Here is a 23,990-nt window from a genome sequence, read left to right as displayed (position 1 = left end):
CTGCCTCTGTTAAATGGCTATCAATTTTATGAAGGAAGTGTTATCAAAAGAAATGTTCATAATAAATATAGGGGGGAGAGTTCCCAGCTAAAGCAATTTATGTGTTTTGACGATACAACGTGATACTTTTAAATTTAAAATTACATGTACAATGGAACAAGTCCATGTTTATATTCCAAACAATATCATTTCACTATATGTTTGTTGCTATGCAACAATACCTCTATAATACGTTTGACCAATATTTTTTAGTCATCTATATGAAAGGGGACTCTTTTTGGTGGTCCTATAAAGTTTTACACACACATACATATACGAGGGTATGACTAGGTCTTTTGATTTGTTTTAATCCAATGTCACTGTTTTTTAACAATTTTCAACAATCCTTTCTTCAAAATTTTTAATTTTCTAAATAATTTACAGAGTACCGATTTTTAAATGCAAAATAGTCAGTTACACATTTATTCTCAATAGACAGTTTTACTCAAATATCCTGATACAGTATAATGAAAATGACAAAGGTGGAAAAAATTTATCCCACTCAAAAAGGTTAAAACGTGTTTTCTTTTTTATTTAAAAAAAAAAATCTGCTGTGTCAATTATTTAATTTTCCTCACTGAAAACACACTTTATCTTGGAAGAAAAATAAAGATTTTAACCAAACTTCACAGAACCAAAGCTTGTGGCCTGGATAAGAGCTCATTTTTCATTCAGAGATATAATGAAATACATCCATCCAAAGGCCTATACATGGTCCCCACTACCAATTAAGGAGAGGAAGATTATCCTCCCCATTCCTCCCAGTCTATTACAATCCTACGGTGTGAGATGCCGGGTAGCCCAAGCAAAGAATCTGGAGCCATACTGCAGAATCCCAGCTCCCCTACTTAAAAGCAATGTGGCCTTAGATAAGGTATTTAGCCCCTCCTTCCTTCAGTGTCCGGTTCACCAAGAACGAGTAGATAACAGTATCTTTTTCACAGAGCGGTAAGGGGTACCAAATGAGTTAATACACATAAAACTGCCGCAGATAACATGTATGTAAGTGTTTGCTATTCTTACTATCACCATTGTTATCATCGTTATCATCACCATCTTGCAACATGCAAATCAAGTCCCTCTTCCTTCATAATGCTTTTCTACTATTTCCAAAGTCTGGTGACTGCTACCTTTTCTTAATTTATGGTGTTCACTGTTGCTGATCAAATAGCAAGTAAGGCACTATTTTACATTACTGCATTGACTGCTCTTCAGTTCATCATGTGACTTTCCATTTGACAATAAGCTTTACCTTCCCAAATAAACTATAACTTCTTAGGAAGTACCTGGACTATGTCTCAAACATTATCTTATATGAGGTAGAAAAAAATATATTTTTTATTGCTAATTTTATCATTATAGGATACCACACTTGTGAAGAGCTCCTTTCCTCTTTCCTGAGTCATGCATTCCATTTCCTCCCTAACTTGGTCAAACGGTCAGTGAACAATATCTACACTAACACTAGTAAGTTGTAAAAATACTGTAATTTCTTAACCATTATCACCTCTCCCCAATTTTGCTATCCAAACATAAATAAAAGATAGAAGCTTCCATCACCTCCTTTATTTTAAAAGACATCATTACCATTTTCATGTGTATCCCAGCCAGGCCTATGAGAGAAAATTTAAGGCTATCTCAATTGAAATATGCCACTTAGCTACCCTGAAGTCTGACAGCAAACCAGTATGAGAGAGCAACAGTAGTCCTCCTTACAGTAATTCTTTGCAATTTGGGAGGTAATGCTACTCATCACCAGCAATGAAAATAAGGTCAGTGCCAACAAGAGAAAACTAGACAGATGAAAGTCCAGGATTCAGGTTGCAGCTTCATCACCTTAAGATGTATTAATCTGCAGAATTCCACAGATATCCATATTCAAGTGTTCCACAAAAACCCTTAAAAGATGTATAAATAAAAAGTGATCATTAGATAATTTACTGTTCTGGAACTGTCCATCATATTGTAGCCCTCCAGTAAGTACAGATCATACAGAATTAAATACTCTCTCCACTTACAGACATAAAAAACAAAACAAAACAAACAAAAAACCCAAACCAAAACAAACAAAACTCACTACTCCCTTTTGGAAAAGATCAACCCGAACCTAAGGGGATTCTAGGGTGAATAAGTTAACAATCACTGATTTTTAAAATATTCTGAAATTTGAAATCCTTTTAATGTTAAAACATTTAATATTATTTTTCTAAGATATCTATCCAGCTCGTCTAAAAATAACAGCTACCGATTTCTTATAAAGAGCTTGAAGTTTTACTTAAGAACACTATCTTGGAACTCTAAAGACAGACTCTTTTCCAGTTCTACTATTTATTAGCTGCATTTCTTTGAACAAATTACTTAGACCTCTCCAAACCTCAGTTTCCTCGTCATTCAGATAAATATGAAGAATAACATCTGCCCACATATTGCACAGATTGTTATATCAAATGAGACATCATACAAAGGTGCTCAGTAAAATATTAAATCTAAAGACTACTAAATCTTTTAGCTACAGAATAAGTAAAACCTTTACTGAAAGAACTGGTGAGATTATACTAATAGATAATATACTACTCAGGCTTTTTGACTTTAATACAGACAGGTAATAGATTTTTTCCTTACATTTGCAAAAAGCAGACAACTAACTCTGTTCTACCTAGAAGGGGTCATAATTTTTTAGAAATATTTGAAACCATATCTTAATTTATACATACTCTGAAAGACAATATTTTTAAAGAACATGTCATTTTGATGCTACTGGAAAAATGAAACAGAACTCTAACAAATTCATAAAGCACTTCAGAACAGTGCCTGGTACACAGCAAAAACTACGTGTCTTGCATAGCAAAAACTACATGCTTGCTAATATTATTATTACTATTATTATTATTCATTATAATTATCATTATTATTATTGCTACTGACAAGAACTTCAATGATACATGATTTTTAAAAGCCTCTATTCAACATGCTAAGTTTCAAGTACTTATCATTAAGAACTCACTGATCTATTTTCTAGAGTTTAAAGAAGTTTTATGTCCAGCATTTATATTACCATTTTCCATTAGCCATGTTTTATACACACTTCTCACGACAGAAATGCTCACAAGAAGTATGAGCTCACATTAGCAACCTCTACCTGGAACACTTCTCTAAGGAAATCCTCTTTTGAGTTCTATAAACCAACTGTCCATTATAATTAACATTACTAGATCACTTTCTGAAAAATATCATTGTATATATAAATTTGTCCTCTCCATACAGAATCAGAGTTCAAACCAAGTACAATGTGGTGGAAGCATTCAATATTTCCACATGCTGCATATCAGTAATATTTGTGGAGTTAGCATTTTTATTCTAAGCAAAGGGATCTGCATATTTAAGAAAAGAAAAAAACCTTGGAGATGGGAAGGAAGCAGTTTCAAATGAAGTTATTTAATATGGGTAGAATTTGGGAGGAAGGGAAGAAGTGACATGAAATAGGGTTGGAGAAGTCAGCAGAAGTCAGATCATTAACAATCTTGTAAGAAATAATGAGCATTTTGGTTCTGAAGAACCTAGGGGCAGGAGAGGAGTAAAGATGCAGACGTAGAGAATGGACTTAAGGACACTGGGAGGGGGAAGGGTAAGCTGGGATGAAGTGAGAGAGTGGCATGGACATATATACACTACCAAATGCAAAACAGATAGCTAGTGGGAAGCGGCCACATAGCACAGGGAGATCAGCTCGGTGCTTTGTGACCACCTAGAGGGGTGGGGTAGGGAGGGTGGGAGGGAGACACAAGAGGAAGGGGATATAGGGATGTATGTATACTTATAGCTGATTCACTTTGTTATACAGCAGAAACTAACACAACACTGTAAAGCAAGTATACTCCAATAAAGATGTTTAAAAAAAAAAAAGAATGAGCATTTTGAACTTTTCCCTGAATGAATGGGAAGTTAGTCATTTAAGTACTTTAAATTTGAGAATAACATGATTAGATTTGCATCTTGTAATAAGCAGTTTGGCTGGAGAATAGAAAAAGAAGGCTAGAAATGCTGGAGGAAAGAACACCAAGGGAGAAAATACCATAACAATTTAGAAAAAAACATGACCACTTGAAAAAAGAAAGTAGCAGTGAGAAGTGAATGATTTTTAGGAGATAACACTGACAGGATCTGGCGACTGACTGAATGTGAGATTAAGGATGCAGCTACCCAGATTTCTGGCTTGATCCAAGCTAGGAGAGTGGAAAGAATCACTGATTCCTGATTAGAGGAAATGAAGATACAAGAGCAAAAAGAAAAATATATAGCTGGAGATATGTTGATCTTGAAGTGTCTATGGTATCCAAGTGGAGATGCCTAAGTAGGTGGCTGGAAGTGTGAGCCTGAATCTCAGAGACAAATTTTCATATGGAAAAAGGGAAGTCAGCAACATACAAAAGATAAAGAAGGTCCTAAAACTGATACAAGCTTAAGAAGAAGACAAAGAATGCATTAAAAGGGGGGAGGGGTTCCCACTCAGAGAGGAAAAAGAGGCAGCAAAGGAGCCTAAGAAACAACTAGAGATGCTCTGAGTAACTGTTACAGAAGCCAAGAGAAGACAGTAATTCTAGAAATTTTAAGTACTTCTGAATATTCAATAAAATGATAGCTTTAGCAACAAGGAAGTCAGCAGGACCTTGAAGCAAGCAGTGTTAGCTGAGTGATGAGAGAAGACAGACTGCAGTGTACTGAGTGAACAGAAAAAAAGTCGAGGGCTTTGTTTTGCTGGGGAGGGGGCAGAAGGCAGAGAGAATTAAGATTTCTTTCTAGAAGTAATTTGGTTATTTGCTTTGTTTTAGGTGAGATATTAGGACAAGTTTAGCAAGATGAGAAAGAATCAGAATTAAGAGAAAGATTAAAAGACAAAATAGAGTTAATCAGCAGGAAGGATAGAATGAGATCCAAAGCACAGCTGGAGAATCAGGCTGAGACAGAATGATGGACATCTCATCCTCTGAAACAGAAGGAAAAGGGAGAACAAATGGTACAGAGGAGATAAACTGATGAGTCAAGTAGCAGGAAATTTAAGGGATCTCCTTCTGATGGCTTCTATTTTCTCATGAAGTAGGAAGACCATCTGTGGAGAATACTTTGTTTCTTAAGTTTAAAGAAAGAAAAAAAAAAAAGTTTAAAATAGCAACTATGGAGAATGAAAAGAATTGCTCTGCAGCCCTGACAGCTCTTGCAGGGACTGGAGACCATGAACTCCTAGTACCACTAATCGGGGCAATTTGTGATTTTTCTCCATCAGTACTCAACAAACACCTTTTGTGTAAGCCACAGAGACAAAACGACCCAAAATCTAGGTTTTACCAGATGCATATGATAGAAATTCAACAGAGCAAGGAAACTGAAAATTCTAGCAAGAGTTCTGAAGTGACAGACAATGGATTTTTGCCTGCTTACAAAGGAAGCATTTGGTGGAGAGAGGTGTCAAGGAACTGCAGATCTTGGAAGCACTGATGAGTGGGTTTAGTAAAAGCATAAGGGATCAGTGTCAGGAGCAAGAAGTTTAAATTAATGATCTCAAAGGTGAAGCTGATTTCAGGTAATAGTGAGGTCCAGAGTAGCTTCATGGGAATAAGCAAATAAATCAAGTGAAGATAAAGACCACTAGAGATGAAGAAACCGTGTGAAGCCAGGGCCCTGGGTACTCTGTTCACATAAACACTGATTTCATCTGGAATGGTGGCACAACCTTGCAGAAAAAGGAAGTCTGTAAGCCAGAAGCCTGCGTCTTCAGTAAGCAAGAGAAGATGTATACCCGCAACTACACAAGACTCAACAACAGGAATTTTATCAGGAAGGTTTTATAGGCGCTGCAGCGGAACAAAGGAAACCCCCTCCTACCCTTTCCTACACTGAGATATGTAGAGAGTAAAAGCAGGTACAAGTTCCAGAAAAGAGGGCTTTCTGTCCAGAGAAAGATAGGTGTTATTTAAACAAATATAAAAGTAACATTCAGAAAAGAATTTGAAGATGCAAGTGATTATGTTAACCTTAGAAGAAGGGTGGGAAAGTTTTTAAAAAGCAGGGGAAGAACAGGCAGGGGAACAAGAGTGAGAAGAGATGTGTGTGTATAAGGGCTTATATCTTCAGGCAGGAAAAGGCAACAATGAAATGAGATTTGGTGGGGTCACTTCATGGGAAGGTAGCTAAGAGAACAGGTTTCAAGAGTTCTCTGGAAGAAAAGACATCAGGCCCCTCAGGAGTCTGCCAGTGCCTGGAACAACTGCAATTAGAAAAGTCTGTTTCTAGTGTGTGAGAAGACTCAGACTTCTTTTGGAAGGAGCCAAATGAAATTTGGATGAATTGTATTGGCTTAAGGCTACATGCTAAGACCATCGGGCAAAAGCCTCATTGCTTAGGCTTGGTCTGTTAAGAACTTAGAAAAGCGTACCATCTATCTCAGATTATAGAAATCAACATTTGTCCCTGACCACAGATAACCCCGTTTGGAGCTTTGCTATGTTTAGCACTAGGTGCTATGTCACAACACCTAGTAGAGTGTGATAAAGAAATAAAAATATCTCATTAACCAAATAAGATATCCCTCCTTTAGATCTGATTCCTCGTTTGTAAAATGAAGGGGTTTAACTAGAACCACTACCATTAAGTTAAGAGCCAACCCTCTCCCTCCCCCACAAAAGGAGGCAGCAAACCTTACATATAAACTACCAGTTGGGAGTCAGACTAACCATTTGCTAAAGCTTCCTAAACACATACTAAGTGCTACAGGCTCTGTGCTAGATACTGAGAAGAGACATAAAAATGAATACTATATAACTATGTAAGGTGATGGATGTTAACTAAACTTACTGTGGTAATCAGTTTGCAACATATATAAGTCAAGAGATTATGCTGTACATCTGAAACTTATGCAGTGCTGTATGTCAATAATATGTCAATAAAAATGAAAGGAAAACAAATTATCTTTAAAGAATTTATGCCCCATTACCATAAAAACTAGATTTTAGTCCCCATATTGCCAATAAACTGAGATATAAAAGTTAACAAAGAAGGGGCTTCCCTGGTGGCGCAGTGGTTGAGAGTCCGCCTGCCGACGCAGGGGACACGGGTTCGTGCCCCGGTCCGGGAAGATCCCACATGCCGTGGAGCGGCTGGGCCCATGAGCCACGGCCGCTGAGCCTGCATGTCCGGAGCCTATGCTCCGCAGCGGGACAGGCCACAACAGTGAGAGGCCCGCGTACCAAAAAACAAAAACAAAAGTACTTGTAAGCTTTATTTTTAATTTTTAAAGTTTTTTTGAAGTGGACCATTTTTAAAGTCTTTATTGAATTTATTACAATATTACTTCTGGGTTTTTTTTTATGTTTTGGTTTTTTTGGCCACGAGGCATATGGGATCTTAGCTCCCTGACCAGAGATCGAACCTGCACCCCTTCCATTGGAGGGCTAAGTCTTAACCACTGGATCGCCAGGGAAGTCCCTGTATCTTTTTTTTAATGCAAGGGGCGGAGGGGGGAATGAAACACCAATATGCTGTTATATTATGCACAGAGAAAGAGAAAGTGATACCCTGATGCGTTAAAAAGTGGTTGTCTCAGAAGACTGAGATCAAAAAGAGAGGGCTAAGAAGAGAACTTGCATTTACTTCTATAATTTTTAATTTTTTAGAAAGACATGTATTACTTTTGCAGTTAAAAAATGAAGTTTATTTTGTTTTTTTGTAAATTGACAAAAGCAGAGGAGGAAAGAGAGCATTCCAGGTAGAGACAAAAGCTAAGAGTATAAAAAAACATGATATATTCAATTATTGGTGAAAAGGTGATTGGTCCTGTTCACTCTCTTCCTTTTCATATCTCTGAAGATAAGTCTCTATTCCCCAAAGCCCATCATCTGTGAGCCATGTCCTGCTATTATGGAGACAGATATATAGGCACCTAAGCATAGAGACCAACCACAAAACAGAAAACAGTCTATGCTGAAGACTCTCTATTCTAAGAAAAAACACTGAAATTAAAAAAATAAATAAAAGTAGATAAAATTCATTTCCTAAGTCATAAATGCCACAACAGGGGAAGTGTTTAATGTATCACCATAACAGTGGCTACCAACAGAACTCTCCCCATATTCATTTCAATTATGCCTGGATAGGGAATTCCTTGGCGATCCAGTGGTTAAGTCTCCGAGCTTCCAATTCAGGGGGTGAGGGTTCGATCCCTGGGAACTAATAAGGTCTCAGATGCCACGCAGTAAAGCCAAAAGATTAAAAAAAAAAAAAAATTATGTCTGGATACCAATTCAGTTTTTCTAGCCTGTAGAAATACAAATTACAAATTCATGAGGTTGTTAAACGGTTGACAGTGGACTTATATAATAAGACCCACCTCTGTTACCAGATCCTAAGTCCCCAAATCAGCTCTGAAATTACATGAGCCAAGAAAATCAGTTACTGATTGCGTGGCCGTCAATACAGAATGATCATATACTATTATGCTACCTGTGTATATTTTTCTAGATGACAAATTTATAATTACCCTGGTATACCTAAAGACCAGAATCTATATCAGAGGTAATACAGCATAACATCTGCAATTTACATCTTCCAAACCATAGTTGATCGTTGCTCCTAAACTTACCTGTGTTAAGAAATGTAGGCCAGGGGACTTCCCCGGTGGCACAGTGGTTAAGAATCCACCTGCCAATGCAGGGGACACGGGTTTGAGCCCTGGTCTGGGAAGATCCCACATGACGCAGAGCAACTAAGTCTGTGCGCCACAACTACTCAGCCTGCACTCTAGAGCCCACGAGTCACAACTACTGAAGCCCGTGCACCTACAGCCGGTGCTCCGCAACAAGAGAAGCCACCACAATGAGAAGCCTACGCACCGCGATGAAGAGTAGCCCCCACTCTCTGCAACTAGAGAAAGCCCACGCGCAGCAATTAAGACCCAACGCAACCAAAAATTAATTATTTTAAAAAAAGAAATGTAGGCCAAAATTTGCTAAGTTCAAGCCACAGTTAAGAACTGTTGGTGCAACCCAAATGCTCCTGTAAACCTTATATAAAGCATAATTAATATTCTTGCAAGTGAATAATGCAATGGTTTAAAATTTCTGTCATGACTCTTCCTCATATATTTATGTCAGGATTTCTGAAATCTTAAACATTACATAAGAACACCAGACTCTGTTTTGATAATTCAGTATCATACCTACTGAAAAAGAATAAACATCAGTTGGGAAAAAGTGACATTTGCAGTGCAATAAAGTAATCCAAAGAATGCATATAAGCAAATATTCACCCAATGAAATGAATTATCCTCATTAAATTAAAAAATAAAAATGCCACCACTTTTCATTCATTAATTTAATACTTAAGAGAACTGAGTATGTGCAAATTAATGTGCTACCTTTTTGGAAATATCAGGCTAACATCAGGAGACTGATTCTGTATGCACAAACCTTGTTGAAGACAGAGACATAGAAAACATAGGCTGTGTTACACATAGTTCTGCAACTGCCTGTAAAACAGCTAAAGTTCTGTTCAGTTTACAGAAACTAGCACATATAGTTAGTTCTGCACTGAATTTAATCTTCACATCTCCTTGAGGTAGACAGAGTCTTGTAAATTATCACTCATGGACAGAAAGGTAATTAATGAAACACCTAATTAATTAACACCAGTCTTCTGACTCTAAATCCAGCATTCTTTCCATTATACTACTCTGCTTCTCTTCTAAAAATACGCTTGAAAAGAATCCAGCCATTTCATTTTTTTCCATCTTTACTACCTTAGACCAAAAAAAAAATTCTTAAGGAAAAAATTCATCTGTATTTTCATATATGAATAGACCTTAAACAGGATTCATTTTATGGACTTATTACAATGGAATTTTACTTACAGAAAATAATTTGAAATAAGCAAGTCATTGTTCAGATTTTTTTAACTTTTATTTCACAAATTTATTTTAACTTGGACCAAACTGAAAAATTCTGTTTATAAGTGAGGACAAGAAGCACAGTAAAACACTATGCCAGGGACTTACATTCTCCATATCATGTTGAAAGACAAAACTTCCTTATGCTAAAATTTATAGCAATCCCCTCTCCACAACTCCCTCCCTCCAAAATCAGTAATTAATTTCTTAAAAATGTAAGTGTTTTACTTTATGACTTCCCTCTGAAGGAAATTTCATAAGCCAATTTTGTACTAGAGTTTCCTTTTATTAGTTCTAAATTTAGTTTTATTTGTATCATCCGTTGTTTTCCTATTATGGAAATGTCTTAAATGTGGAAAACAAATCTGTTTTCAGTAATGCCTTCAAAATTTGTAATTTTACAGCTTCCCCTTTTATACAAAAATATATGCTTGCAGCAGAAATAGTTTATCAGAACTACCAGTAAAATCCTTTAGTTCAGTTTTCTCATTCTTTTATAATGTAATATCTTGCTTTTGTGACTAAGTTTTTCACTAGCCTGAATATAAGATTAACAAAACACATTCATAATCTAATTTTAAATTTTGCAATATATTCCACTTAAGCTACAGTCAGAAATAATACCTTAAAATTTTTTTAGCATGGATATGGCATAAGGAACCATGAAGTCTCAAATTAAATTGCATTTTGTCAAGTATTTAGAAAGCTGACTAAAGCAATAAAATACTGAGGTATTATGGAATAGGGATTCTAATCACTAATCATTGTAAAATGTTTCTAAATCAGAAAAACGCTTCCAATGAAATGTTAGTAAATTATATGTAACAAACTTCTAAAGACAATAGCAGAAGTATATTAAGGCAGTAAAAGAAGGGTCACCCAATTTCAGATGTTTCACATTTGTAGTTATCTTTCTATTTAGCAATCATTTGGAAAGGATGGATATGTTTTAAAAGATAAACTGTCACAAAATTTTAGGGCTTTAAAGATACTCTTACTTACGTATCACCCTAGTCTCATAAATATTAGTTAATTGTGCCTTGCCCACAATTATGCAGTTTATTAGCCACAAGATACAATCTACAAAAAGTGAGTTGCTGAAGATTTCAAATACTAAAAAAAAGACAAGTCACAACTGCTATTCCTCTAAGAGCTTAACTATTTTGACAAGAATCAATAAATGCAAATTTTAATTTTCAAATTTCAAATGAAATATGCACATATCCCTTAACCACCAAAATTAAAATGGCCTAAGAACAGGAAATCTGATATACAAATACTTTAGTGAATGAAAACTATGGGTATCTTAAACACTGCCTATGAATCATCTGGATATCTCTAATTTTAAATGATGTGAAGAGAAATAATTGCAAAGAATGTATACTTTTAAAGAATCTAAACAGTAACATGTTAATAAGATGACTATAAATGTAACCAATGACTTGAAGGCTGCTTTGAAAATAAAATTTCAAAATAGTATAATACAGGGGTTTTGAATATTTTACAATATTTTTTTGCTTGCTTGTAAAGAGACCACAAAATAATTTTTGAATGATTTTATTATTTTTTTCAACACAGATAACAATCACAGACATATAAACCATCCTGCTTTAGGTGTTATTCTCTGAAGGACCATACATTTCTAGTGAAATTCTTCTTCCTAAATTAAATCAACTGTCAGGGAATAAAAAGACTGTCACTATTTTCCCATCGTCATTTGTTAAATGTAAAACATCAGAATTATATATTTCTAGGACAGTAAGTCTCTGTAGACTATATTTCCCACTGAAGGGTAAGATGTAATGATAACATTTCTACATTGAAATTTGTATTGTGTATATTTTACTACAATAAATTTTTTTTTATTTCTCTTTGGTGTATCTTGTCTGATTCCCCTTTCATAAAAGCTCAGCAAGTTAAATTTTCTTCTAAAATGAGAAAAAGAAAAGCCTTGGTCTGATTCCTATGGAGCTCTAAAAAAAGATACAAAATGTGATGACACTTGATATTTCAGAAAATCTGGCATCCCTCCATACGCCAGCGTTTTCCACATACACAATTCTGTGTGCCAGAGATCTCAACCATTTGATTCTGGCTTTTTTCAATCAGTATAAGAAGCAACACATAGTGTTTCTCAAACTCTGACCTGCAGATTACCTGAATCAGAATCAACTGAGATGGGACTTCCCTGCCGCAGAGCTAAGAATCCACCTGCCGATGCAGGGGACACGGGTTCGAGCCCTGGTCCGGGAAGATCCCACATGCCGTGGAGCAACTAAGCCCGTGCGCCACAGCTACTGAGCCTGTGCTCTAGAGCCCTGGAGCCACAAGTACTGAGCCCGCTCGCCTAGAGCCTGTGCTCCATAACAAGAGAAGCCACTGCAATGAGAAGCCCGCGCACCACAACAAAGAGTAGCCCCTGCTCACCACAACTAAAGAAAGCCTGCGCACAGCAACAAAGACCCAACACAGCCAAAAATAAATAAATAAATAATTTTTTTAAAAAAAGAATCAACTGACATGCTTGTTTAAATGCAAATTCCTGGCCCCACTATAGACAATCTAAATCACAAGATCTGACACCATTTCCACCAAGCACCCTAGCTGTGATTCTGGCTTTCATCAGGTAATTCTGACTTTCTGGCTTCATTCAAGCCTCTCTGAGCCATAAATATAAAAGAAGAAAAAAAAAATCCTCCTTTTCTCAGACACCTTTTGCACCCAATGGCCCCTCTGCCAATCTTTGAATACTGCACCTCTCAGTTCAGTGGTTCCCACATTTTCCTGCACTTGAGAATCAGATGTGGAACTTTTAAATCTCCCGATCCCCAGGTCACACCACATACCAATTATATTAGAACGGGTGAGGGTGGATTCCAGGCATCAATATTTCCAAAAATCTCTAGCTGAGTCCTATGTATAACGAGGTTTGAAAATTACTGCCTTAGCCATTGGCTTTAGCAGATATAGATTAGAAAAATCTTAACTAAAAGGACTTCTAAGAGCTAAGACATAAACTGTATTGGTATTAAGTTTTTAAATTTCCAGACATATGAATATATTTTCCCTTTTTATTTTAATCCAGTAGGGAAATTTTTCCAATGCATTTATTAAATTAAAGCTTAAGATTACCTTTTTGAAAGAATGTAAAACAAAAAGAAAAATTGTTTCACGTTGAATGCAACTAATGTAGGATCATACCATGCATTTAAAGTTCAGAGAAAAAATTCGTCATTATTTCATTTGCATACTAATTTCAGTGATTATATTTTGGGAAATATAATCATGGAAACCCAGTATAAAAATTCAAAGTCTGTGTTTTAGATATTTAAAAGCAACTCCAAATATTCAGGTAACTCCAAATTTTTCTAAATTTAGAATAGATGGAATATTGTTATTAACATTAATACTACATTTTGCATTATCTCTTTTCCCAATTTCTGACTTGGCATATCATTTCCCTGAAACAAAATCGCAACCTTGATATCTTTTCCCCTATTCTTTACTAATTCCCATAGATGCTGGCTATATAACCTGTTAGCAGCACTTGATGAAATCTAATGGTCCATGAAGAAAATTTTTTTTTAATTTTGATTCTTTTAACAAAGGCACACTAGTCAACCATAATACACCATTTTTAACCATTCAACTTCAACCTGAACTTTATCCACTTTGTAACACAATAAAAAAATGGCCCTATTTATTCAATGCACAAAAGTCTCAAGTGCCACAAACTGTAACTCTATAAGTTATCCCCAAAAGGTAAAGCATTTTTCAAAATCATACTAATGTTTAGACATATAATACTTTAAATATTTTTACAGGGTTTCAACATACAAAAACACATTTCACTACACCTTGCAGGCCTCAAAGTGCATGACAACTGTGCTAGTGCACTTTCCTTGTAGAAAAATAAATATCACTATGACCAAAATTTTTTTTAATTCATCTTTAATATATTAAAGCATCTTAAACATTAAAAGAATTATTTCCGGGCTTCCCTGGTGGCACAGTGGTGAGAGTCCACCTGCCGATGCAGGGGACACAGGTTCATGCCCCGGTCCGGGAAGATTCCACATGCTGCGGAGCGGCTGGGCCCGTGAGCCATGGCCACTGAGCCTGCGCATCCGGAGCCTGTGCTCCGCAACGGGAGAGGCCACAACAGTGAGAGGCCCACATACTGCAAAAAACAAAACAAAACAAAACAAAAACAAACAAAAAAAAAGAATTATTTCCTAAATTTTCCCTTCAATGCTCAAAAAAAGTCCCACATGTGGTTATCTCTAATAAGAAAAAAAAAAAAAAAAAAAAAATCATCTAAACTAAAGCTAAAGCGAAAACTTCAATTTCAATAAGCATACTTTTATGACTTCTAAAGGAATCATACTGAAATACAAGGTGAAACAGTAGGGTCATATCCTGATACAGAATGCACAAATAAGGCAGTTACCGTTATATCTGAAAAGAACACTATTTTGGTTAAGTTCCAAAACTTTGCGCATAAGGTAATCCCCAAAATCAATATCCAATGCCACCTACAAAGAAGAACAATTTTTTCGTTGTTAAATTCAGGTGGGTACTCAAAGAATAAACCAAAAGATGAGCGTAATATACAGCGTTTTAAATACCAATAGTTATCATCCACCCTCAAAGGAACCAAGTTACTAAACTGATGCTAAGAATTGTTGCCTGATCTTCATGTAAAACAGAAAAGTATAGGGCTTCCCTGGTGGCACAGTGGTTAAGAGTCCGCCTGCCAATGCAGGAGACACGGGTTCGTGCCCCGGTCCGGGGAAGATCCCACATGCTGCGGAGCGGCTGGGCCCGTGAGCCATGGCCTCTGAGCCTGTGCTCCGCAACGGGAGACACCACAACAGTGAGAAGCCCGCGTACCGCAAAAAAAAAAAAAAAAAAAAAAAACAGAAAAGTATAAAGATGAATGTTGGGTCAACAAGAGAGAAATAAGCTTACTTCAAGATGTTCAAAATAATGAAAAAAGAAAAGATGAGCACAAAGCAGAATGGAGAAACATTTAAAGGCCATATGTATGTCAGGAGTACTTCAACTTTAGCTTAGTTATATAACCCAACTAGTAGAGACTCTACTGCCATTACAGGGCCTACACAGCTCACCAAGGCTCATACATTACTTGGAAGAAAAAGGTACCATAACAGAGTTTAAAAGAAAAAAAGCCTAGTATTAATTAGGAGGCACTAGTGGAGACACTAGCAGAGGCACTAGTCAGTAGGATAATTCCACCTACAAAGGGCTGTGATCTGTATTTATTCACATTCTATTTTTAAACATCGGAATTCGCCTGTGGCATACAAAATTAAACAACTTTTATATACCACATTCACAGTATATTAGTAAAATATCAAAAGAACAAGCAAAATTGACAAGCACATGAAATTGTGTTCAGCCTCACGTGTCATTAGCAACATGCACTACAATGGCTATAATCACAAAGACAGACCACACCAAGCGTTCTCTGAGGATGTAGAGAAACTGGAACCCTCATACATTGCTGGTGGGAATATAAAATGGTGCAGCCACTTTGGAAAACATTTTGTTCACTCCTTAAAAGTTAAGCACAAGCTTACCATATGACCCAGCAATCCCACTCCTTGCAATCTAGCCAAGAGAAATAAAAACATTAATTTCATAAACAAAATGTGGTACATCTATACAATGGAATATTATTCAGCAATTTAAAAGAACAAGATATTGGGCTTCCCTGGTGGCGCAGTGGTCGAGAGTCCGCCTGCCGATGCAGGGGACGCGGGTTCGTGCCCCGGTCCGGGATGATCCCACATGCTGCGGAGCGGCTGGGCCCGTGGGCCATGGCCGCTGGGCCTTGTGCGTCTGGAGCCTGTGTTCCGCAACGGGAGAGGCCGCAGCGGTGAGAGGCCCGCGTACCGCAAAAAAAAATAAAAAATAAAAAAATAAAACCATTAGAGTACTAAAAGAAAATTCAGGTCTATGATATCATAATCTTGATAATGGAGAATGTCCTAAGCATGACATCTAAGCCAGAAATCACTCTACAGTGAGAAGACTAATAAATTTGACTACATAAAAGCTTCTATTATTCATTAAGTGTTGGAAACACCAACGACAAAGCACATATATAATGTAATTTTACTTCTTTTACATTTTAATTTTTTCAGATAGATATTTACACCAAAATGTTAAACAGTGGTTATCTCTATGTGAGGAGACTATGTAGAAGGGTCACTTGCATTTATACCTTTCTTTATTCTCTAAATTTTCTACAATAAGAACATACTATTTTTATAATTTAAAAAATAACAAATCTTTCTTCACTTCAAACAATAAAATCTATGCTTCCCTGTCTCAACCATGGTTGCCTGCCCATTTCCTTCAGGTAAAATGATATAAATTAAAAATTAAAAAAGAATTCTGAACAGAGCATGGGTTAAACAGGAGAACCATGACTGAAGACTTGATACAGTTACTAAGGTGATAAAAAAGCAAATAAAAAGTGCACCTATCAGTAAACTGATTTCTGACAAAGGTGCCAAGCAAGGCAATCCAACGAGAAAAGAAAAATATTTTTTTGAAAACTGGTGCTGGCGACTATAGTTAATGATAGTGTATAGTAGACCTGAAAGTTGCTAAGAGAGTAGATCTTAAATATTCTCAACGCAACAACAACAACAGCATGGTAATCATGAGAGGTAAAGGGTGTGTTAACTAACCTTACTGCGGTAAACAGTTGGCAATACATCTGTATCAACTGTCAGTGTTAAATGTCAATAATATCTCAATAAACCTAGGAAAAAATGCTGTTTGACAGTCTAAATAACTGGATTTGGGGAATATGAGGGAAAGAAATGAACCCTGACCCCAAACTAAAACTGGCTTAACACATATCCTAGACCTAAAAGTAAACCTATAAAGCTTCTAAAAGAAAGGAAAGGAAAATTTCTTGTGACATGGGGATAGGCAACAGTCTCTTAGTCAGAAAAAGCAATAACCATGAAAAAATGTGATTAAAGAAACAGACACGCCACATATTTGACAAAGAACTGGTATCTGGGATATATAAAGAGCTTGTGCAGCTCAAAAAGAAAGAACATAATTTTTTCAAATGGGCAAAATATCTGAACAGATGCTTCACAAAAGAAGATATACAAATGGCCAGTTAAGTGCATAAAAAAGTACATCATTTGTCATCAGAGAAATGCAAACTAAAGCCACAATGAAATACTACTACCCACCCACAGAATGGCTAAAATTTAAGACTCAGTGTTGGGGAGGAACTGGAACTCTCCTAGGTTGCTGTGTTAATGTAAAATATGACGATTTGGGGAAGATATCTGACTTTTTTCTAAAAAAATTAAACATACACCTACCCTAAGACCTAGTAATTCCACTACTAGGTATTTAACTCAAGAGAAATGAAAATATGTCCTCACAAAAGCTTACTACAAGATTGTTCACAGCAAAGTTTATTAACAGCCGAAGTCTATATACAAAATAGCCAAAACCTGAAAACAGCCCAGGCATCCATCAACAGAAGATGCCTAATAAATTGTGGTTTATACACATAATGGAACACTAGTTAGCAATAAAAAAGGAACAAACTGCTGATACGCAAAATAACAGGAATTAGTCTCAAAAACTATGCTGAACTAAAGAAGCCAGATATAAAAGAGTACATACTATATAGGATTCCATTTACATGAAGTTCTAGAAAAGATGAAAGTAATCTTTAGTTACCCCCCCCCAAAAAAAAATTCAGAGGAGCGACTGACTCCAAGAGAATGGGGTGTAGAATTAGCTGAAAAGGCATATGAGGGAGATTTCTAGGTTGATAAGAGTGTCCTGTATCTCAATAAGGATTTGCATTACACGGATGTGTGCATTTGTCAGAACTCATCAATGTGATACTTAAGATTTGTTTCATTGTATGTAAATTTAATCTTTAAAGGAAAAAACTCTACTTAATGAAATGCATGCTTAAGTGTTTAATGGAGAAGTGTACCACATCTGCAACTTACTTTAAATGAATCAAAAATAAAAGATGTATTGATAGATGAATGAAGAGATGGCTAGATATAATAAAGCAAATATAGCAAGCTATTAATTAGGTGATAAGTATATGGATGTTTATTATCAATTCTTTCAATTTCACTATACTTTGAAATTTTCCCTAGTAAAACGCTGGGGGAAAACTTAAACCCTACCTTGTTAAGTTGAACACAGAATATATTAAAACCCAACAATTCCACTCCTAGATATATATCCTAGCCTACAGAAACTTCACATGGGCTCCAAGAATGATCACGACACTTTCCATGATAGCAAAAAAATGAAAAATAATCTAAATATCCATCAAGTAGATTGAAGCAATATATTATTGTTTATGGTATGAGTGAAAATTAATAAACCACAATGTGAGTAATTCTGAGTGAAAAAGCAAGTCACAAAAGAATATATACAGATGTTAACCCTTTATAAAGTTAAAAGAAAAACTAAACAATATTGTTTAGGAATACATACTAATGTGGTAATCTATGAAATAAAGGAAATGATTAAAAAAAAAAAAAAGTTCCAGGTAGCAGATGAGAGAGGATGAAGGAAGACTGAATTCAGCAGCAGCAGAATACGGGTAACTTCAATAGGTTAGTGTTCTATTCATTACATGAATGCTTGCTTTTTATGCTTCATAATTCATATCTGCATGCTATATTCTCTTAGTATGTTTAGAATACTTCAGAATTTGAAATGGGAAAAGAGAGCTATCTGATCAGGACTCAACCAAAACAACGACAACAACAACTTAGGCTTCAAGATAATTATCCACTATTTCTTTACAACTATTTAAGGTGTACATAAGTCAGTATTTCCTTACTTAGTCTATGCTGGCCTTACCGTGGGGCAAGATGTTTCCAAATTCAGAATTTTTTGGATTTTCGAATAGTAATAAAGTATATATACTATATACAGTATATTCCCGAAAACCCTCTGGGGAGTCTGAGGTAGCACCCTGAAATCAAACACTAATATTTCTCCAGGGAAAGCTATTACTATTTACACCAAGAGAGATGAATCACCTAAAATACTGTAACATCAGATCAGGTCAGATGTTACATCAAATAAGTTTTACCAAAAACTAGGTTTTCAGAGCTCTTTATATATCAGAACTGTGGGGGAGGGACTGTGGACCTGTACTTTCAAAGGGGTTCGACTTCACCTAACTAGTAAATTCTATACATTACTTTTTTCAACCTCTCTAGCTAATTCATTTTCTTTAAAGATTTCCTGACCATCAAAATGCAAGTTTCAAAGTAATATAATCCCATTTATGCTATAAATGCCCAACGTTTATTTCACAAAAGAACAACACATATAAAACCTTCTTTATTCAATTTTTATTCTATTTCACTTTTGTATCTTTATGATATTCACACTTGTTATATAGTGGGGGAAAAATGCATATACAATTTTATTTTAAATAAGCAAATAACCATCACCAAGCTGAAAATCTTAGCACTGTGATAAGAAATACTTTCACACAGTTCACAGGTATAATAAAATCAAAGTGTTTTGTATTCTAAGTGGCTGAAAATCATAAGTAAATTTTTAATCACCTTTCCCCATCAACACCAGCCTTATGGAACAGTTTACCCAAGCCTGAATCCCACAGGTTATAACAATCATTTACTCTCCTAAAAAAATAAATCAAAACACAAAAGCACAGACCTTTAGAAAGACATCTCTCCATCATAACACTAAAGGACAATTCTTTTTACCATAATATTTGGGTAAGCAGTATCAGAAGCTTAGTCTTGATAACAAAACATGGGTATTTACCCAAAAGTTTCAAACACTGCAAAAGCATACTACTGACAATCCTTCCCTCCAAAAAAAAAAAAAAGTATTACAGAAGCAAATCTCTCTCAAAACTGTATTTTTAAATAATACCAAGAAACTCACAATCTGCAACCACAAAGGGATATATTCTCTTCAGATTAATCTTAAGGACTCACATAAAGCCTCCATAAAACGAGATGATGCAGAGAAAAAAAGAAAATTTAGTCTCTCTAGGGACAGTCTTGGAATCCAGTTCTAGCTATGCCTGAAGACTGCTAGCACTTTTCTGATGGCAAATTCAAAAGATAATGCTACTCATTCAGAATTTTATGGCAAGAAATAGTTGCCAATAAAACCTTTTCCTTTTCAAAGGAAATATAAAGCACTTACCTAGAAATATGCTAAATGCACACAGAAGTGAGCTAAATTTAACGAGCACTACTATGTACCAAGCATTGAGCTAAGCACTTTACATGTTATATAATATTTTTTCCAACAAATAGTTTTACCTTCTAGGCCTAGCCTACAGTACCCATAGAGTAACTATTATACAGTAATTTCTGGTATACTTCATCTTCTTACTTTTGTCATCTTAGGCAGTATACAATTTTAAATGGTACTTTCTAAGCTCCTGAATAAGTAAATAAGATTTGTGACTATGTTTTTATCAGATTATATTACTTTAAATTTTCTCTGTTCAAGGAAAAATATTTTCTATAATAAAACCAAAAGAAATGCCGTTTGCAGTAAAACAATGACCAGTTGTGACATGAAGGCTAAAGGGTAAGGTTTCAAATCTTTAAAGTGATCCGCACCATTATTTCAGGAAATATGTTTTTATAACACTCTTTTAAAAATTAATTCTTGGGGACTTCCCTGGTGGCGCAGTGGTTCGGAGTCCGCCTGCCAATGCAGGGGACACGGGTTCGAGCGCTGGTCCGGGAGGATCCCACATGCCGCGGAGCAACTGAGCCCGTGCGCCACGGCTACTGAGCCCGTGTGCCACAACTACTGAAGCCCACCTGCCACAACTACTGAGGCCTGTGCGCCTGGAGCCCGTGCTCTGCAATGAGAGGCCCGCGGACCGCAACGAAGCGTGGACCCCGCTCGCCACAACTAGAGAAAGCCCGTGGGCAGCAACGAGGACCCAGTGCAGCCAAAAATAAACAAATAAATAAATAAATTTATTAAAAAAAAGAAAAAATTAATTCTTGGAATTTCTGTCTGGAAAGATGAAAAAGTCCTGGAGATGGATAGTGGTGATACTTGCACAATAATGTGAATATTATCAATGCCACTGAACTGTACACTTAAAAATGGTTAAAACAGTAAATTTTATTTATGTACATGTTACCACAATTTTAAAAACTAATTCGTTCTACTACTTGATACAGTGAAATACACATGATTTAAAGCTAACTTACTATAACATGGTTTAGAAAAAATCTTCAGCTCGTCATTTTGCAATAGAAACATCAGCAACCTCAAAGAGTAAAGGACAATTTTTGGCCTGATAAGATTTACTGCAACTCAGAACCCTAACAGTTAATCAGCTAAAAACAGCAAAAACAAAATCCGTCCAGTCAGCAGCATCTGACGTCATACCAGTAGTATGTTACCTTAATAAAGGTGTGAAGTGTCTTGGCTGTATTAGGCACTTAATAAATGAATGGACCAGATTGTTTACTGAGCATGTGTAATGCTTCTTTTTTTAAAACCAGTCTTCATTTTAATAATTTAGAAAATACCTTAATAAAAAAGAATGTATGCTCATTACCATGTATAAATAACTTAGGCTCAAGCTCATAATAACCCTAATAATTATGATGAACATCAGTAAAGACCCAAGAGATGAAAGTGAAGTGTAAAAAATTTCTATCTGAGGTTGAATATGAACTTGATGAATACTTGAGATTTGCTGTACTATTTTTAACTGAACTTTCTGGCCTTAGGTCAAAGTTTTGCTAGCAAAATACCAAAGCGAAAATGCTGGGAGTGAAGCCCAGAGTCTCTGCTTTGGCCTTGGAAAAGCTATGCCCTTCATGTAACCAATCCCAGCCCCAACTGAAGACTTCTAAACACTATTCATAGTGCCATGCTCCCATGAAAACATATGAACAACCCACTAATATGAAAATCGGGAAAAGGAAATGTCAAACGCGTCTTACAGAATACAGTACATCACTACATTCTGTGCATTGTACAGAAAGACCCTCTTTAGTCAGTTCCTGCACTTCAGCCAAACGGTACTGAGTCACTCTGCAAATGATTCCAGAAACCTCAAAGGATAACCAACAGCTTCTGAAGGAAAGTCAGTCAGTCACTGGAAAGGGAAGAGACAGTTTTTCTCATCATACAGTCAATAGATTTCTCCTGTCAGGGAGTAGAGCTGAACAGGAGTTCTGGAAGGGAATATCTGAAGGACCCAAGGATCATCTACCTGAATTCTAGTCGTCCAGGGTTAATTTAACATCCAGCGCATCTTTTTCGCTTTCTTCTCCTCTCCAGGGTAAAAACCCACACCCCCTTTTCCCATAAATGCATCTCTACTGCATATTAATCAAAGAGTCTGTGAAATACAACAGTCTATCCTAACAAAAACAAGAAATAAACAAGCATTCTCCAGTGCGTTTCTGATCTGTAAATCATGTCCCTTTCTTAAACAAAGCCAACTAGCAGACGTTACGTGGCTATCAATTTGGATTGCAAAGGCCATCTCAGGAAAGAGATACAATGAAAAGGAGAGATTGATTCCATTCTACAATTCAGATGGATTCTTTAGCTCTGGTGTAATAATCTCGGAAATTAAATTTACAGAAATTAAAATGCACTACATTGCAACTAGTAACGTTCAAACACAGCTGAAAACAGGAAAACCTTAGCTGTGTGTTTCAAGATTTCAGACTGAACTCTTTGTCCTGTACCCCAGGTGGGTACTGCCCATAGGGACAGCCCCAGGTTTCTCGCTTCCTCGGACTCACGTCCCCACGCAGCATGACGCTCTTGCAAACGGGCTAGCCTGGTGCCTGAAGGACAGCGTACCTTCCACGCTACCTCCCCAAACCCCCAGGGCAGGCAGGAAGGAGAAGAGGGGTGCTTCCTCCCAGAGCTCCAAGAAAGGGCCAGCCGGGGATGACACCGGCTCCAGGAGACACAAGAATCAAAGGTGGGTCTCTACTCCCGGAACTTAGTCGCAAAAATGTTTGGTCTCCGACCCGGGCCCCGGCTGCCGGAAGCTGGGCGGGGTGGGGCGAGACCTCCCCCCACTGATGGGTGGGCACGGAGGGGTGGGCAGTCGGGGGAATCGGCGGTGTGAGCGGTCAGCAGAGAGGGCTCCCGGGCCCCGGCCACCTACCAGCAAGCTCTCCACGTTGATGGGCGACCGAGGGTCTCGGATGAGCGCCTCCAGCTTCCTCTGGCGGCTCACGCCCGCGCCGTCCCCCGACACGGCCTCGGGGGCGCCGGGCATCTTCCCCGTCGGCGGGGGCCGGCTCATGCCGCTGCCGCCGCCGCCGGGCCCGCACCCCGCTCCCCGCGCTCCGGCCCGGCCGCCTCGGGGCCTAGCGCCGCCCTCGAACCGCCGGCTCCGGCCGGGGCTCCGCCCGGGCCCACCGCCCGCCTCGAGCTCCGGTTTCAGGTCTCAGCGCCCCGGGGCCTGGGGGTGTCGGAGAGGCCGGCCCGGCCGAGAACGGCGAGGAACAGACGGCGTCCCCGCCCCTCAGTCAGATTCGCGCCGCCCGGTCCGCTCCTCCGCCGCGAGCTCCCTCAGGACTCCGAGGGCGGGAGCGGGGAAGTGGCGCCGCCACCGCCGGGCCGGGACTGTCCCGCCCTCTGGGGCTCGGGGAAGCTGAAGCCCAGGATCCGACGACTACGGCCGCCGCCAGCCCGCTCCCATGACCGCCGTCGGCAGCCTCAGTCCCACAAGCCCACACCCCTCACACACTCCCGCGCGGCGCCTGTCTACGGCCGCGCGCAGCCGCTACCCACAAGCCCCTCGGCCCGCGGCTGCCGGCGCGCCCCCGCTCGCCCCGCCCCGCGCGGCGCGCGCCACCTCCCCCGCCTGCCGGCCTCCGCCTCCTCTCGCCCCCTTCCTCGTTTTTTTATCGTTTCCTCCTGTCTGCTTGGCTTCGCATTTCTCCTTTTTGAGTCTCTTTTCTTCTCCGCTTCCTCCTCC

The 23,990-nt window shown here is 37.9% G+C and overlaps 1 protein-coding gene across 2 annotated transcripts in view; it reads right to left on the bottom strand.

Moving 5' to 3' along the window:
- Nucleotides 1-23,760, bottom strand: part of ROCK2 (Rho associated coiled-coil containing protein kinase 2) — a 134,530-nt gene extending 110,770 nt beyond the window's left edge. Inside the window, exon 1 of one of the 2 annotated variants that reach the window (XM_029231489.1) lies at nucleotides 23,172-23,760. In XM_029231489.1, the coding sequence (XP_029087322.1) occupies nucleotides 23,172-23,312 (141 nt within the window). In that variant the 5' untranslated portion in view covers nucleotides 23,313-23,760. The remainder of the gene's footprint in view (nucleotides 1-23,171) is intronic. The other variant, XM_029231488.1, reaches the window with a different exon arrangement.
- Between the last annotated feature and the right edge of the window lie 230 nt (nucleotides 23,761-23,990).

This window comes from Monodon monoceros, unplaced genomic scaffold, assembly GCF_005190385.1.
Source record: "Monodon monoceros isolate NGI ecotype Baffin Bay Population unplaced genomic scaffold, NGI_Narwhal_1 Super_Scaffold_19, whole genome shotgun sequence".
NCBI lineage: Eukaryota > Metazoa > Chordata > Mammalia > Artiodactyla > Monodontidae > Monodon > Monodon monoceros.
This window is presented reverse-complemented; position numbering and strand designations above follow the sequence as displayed.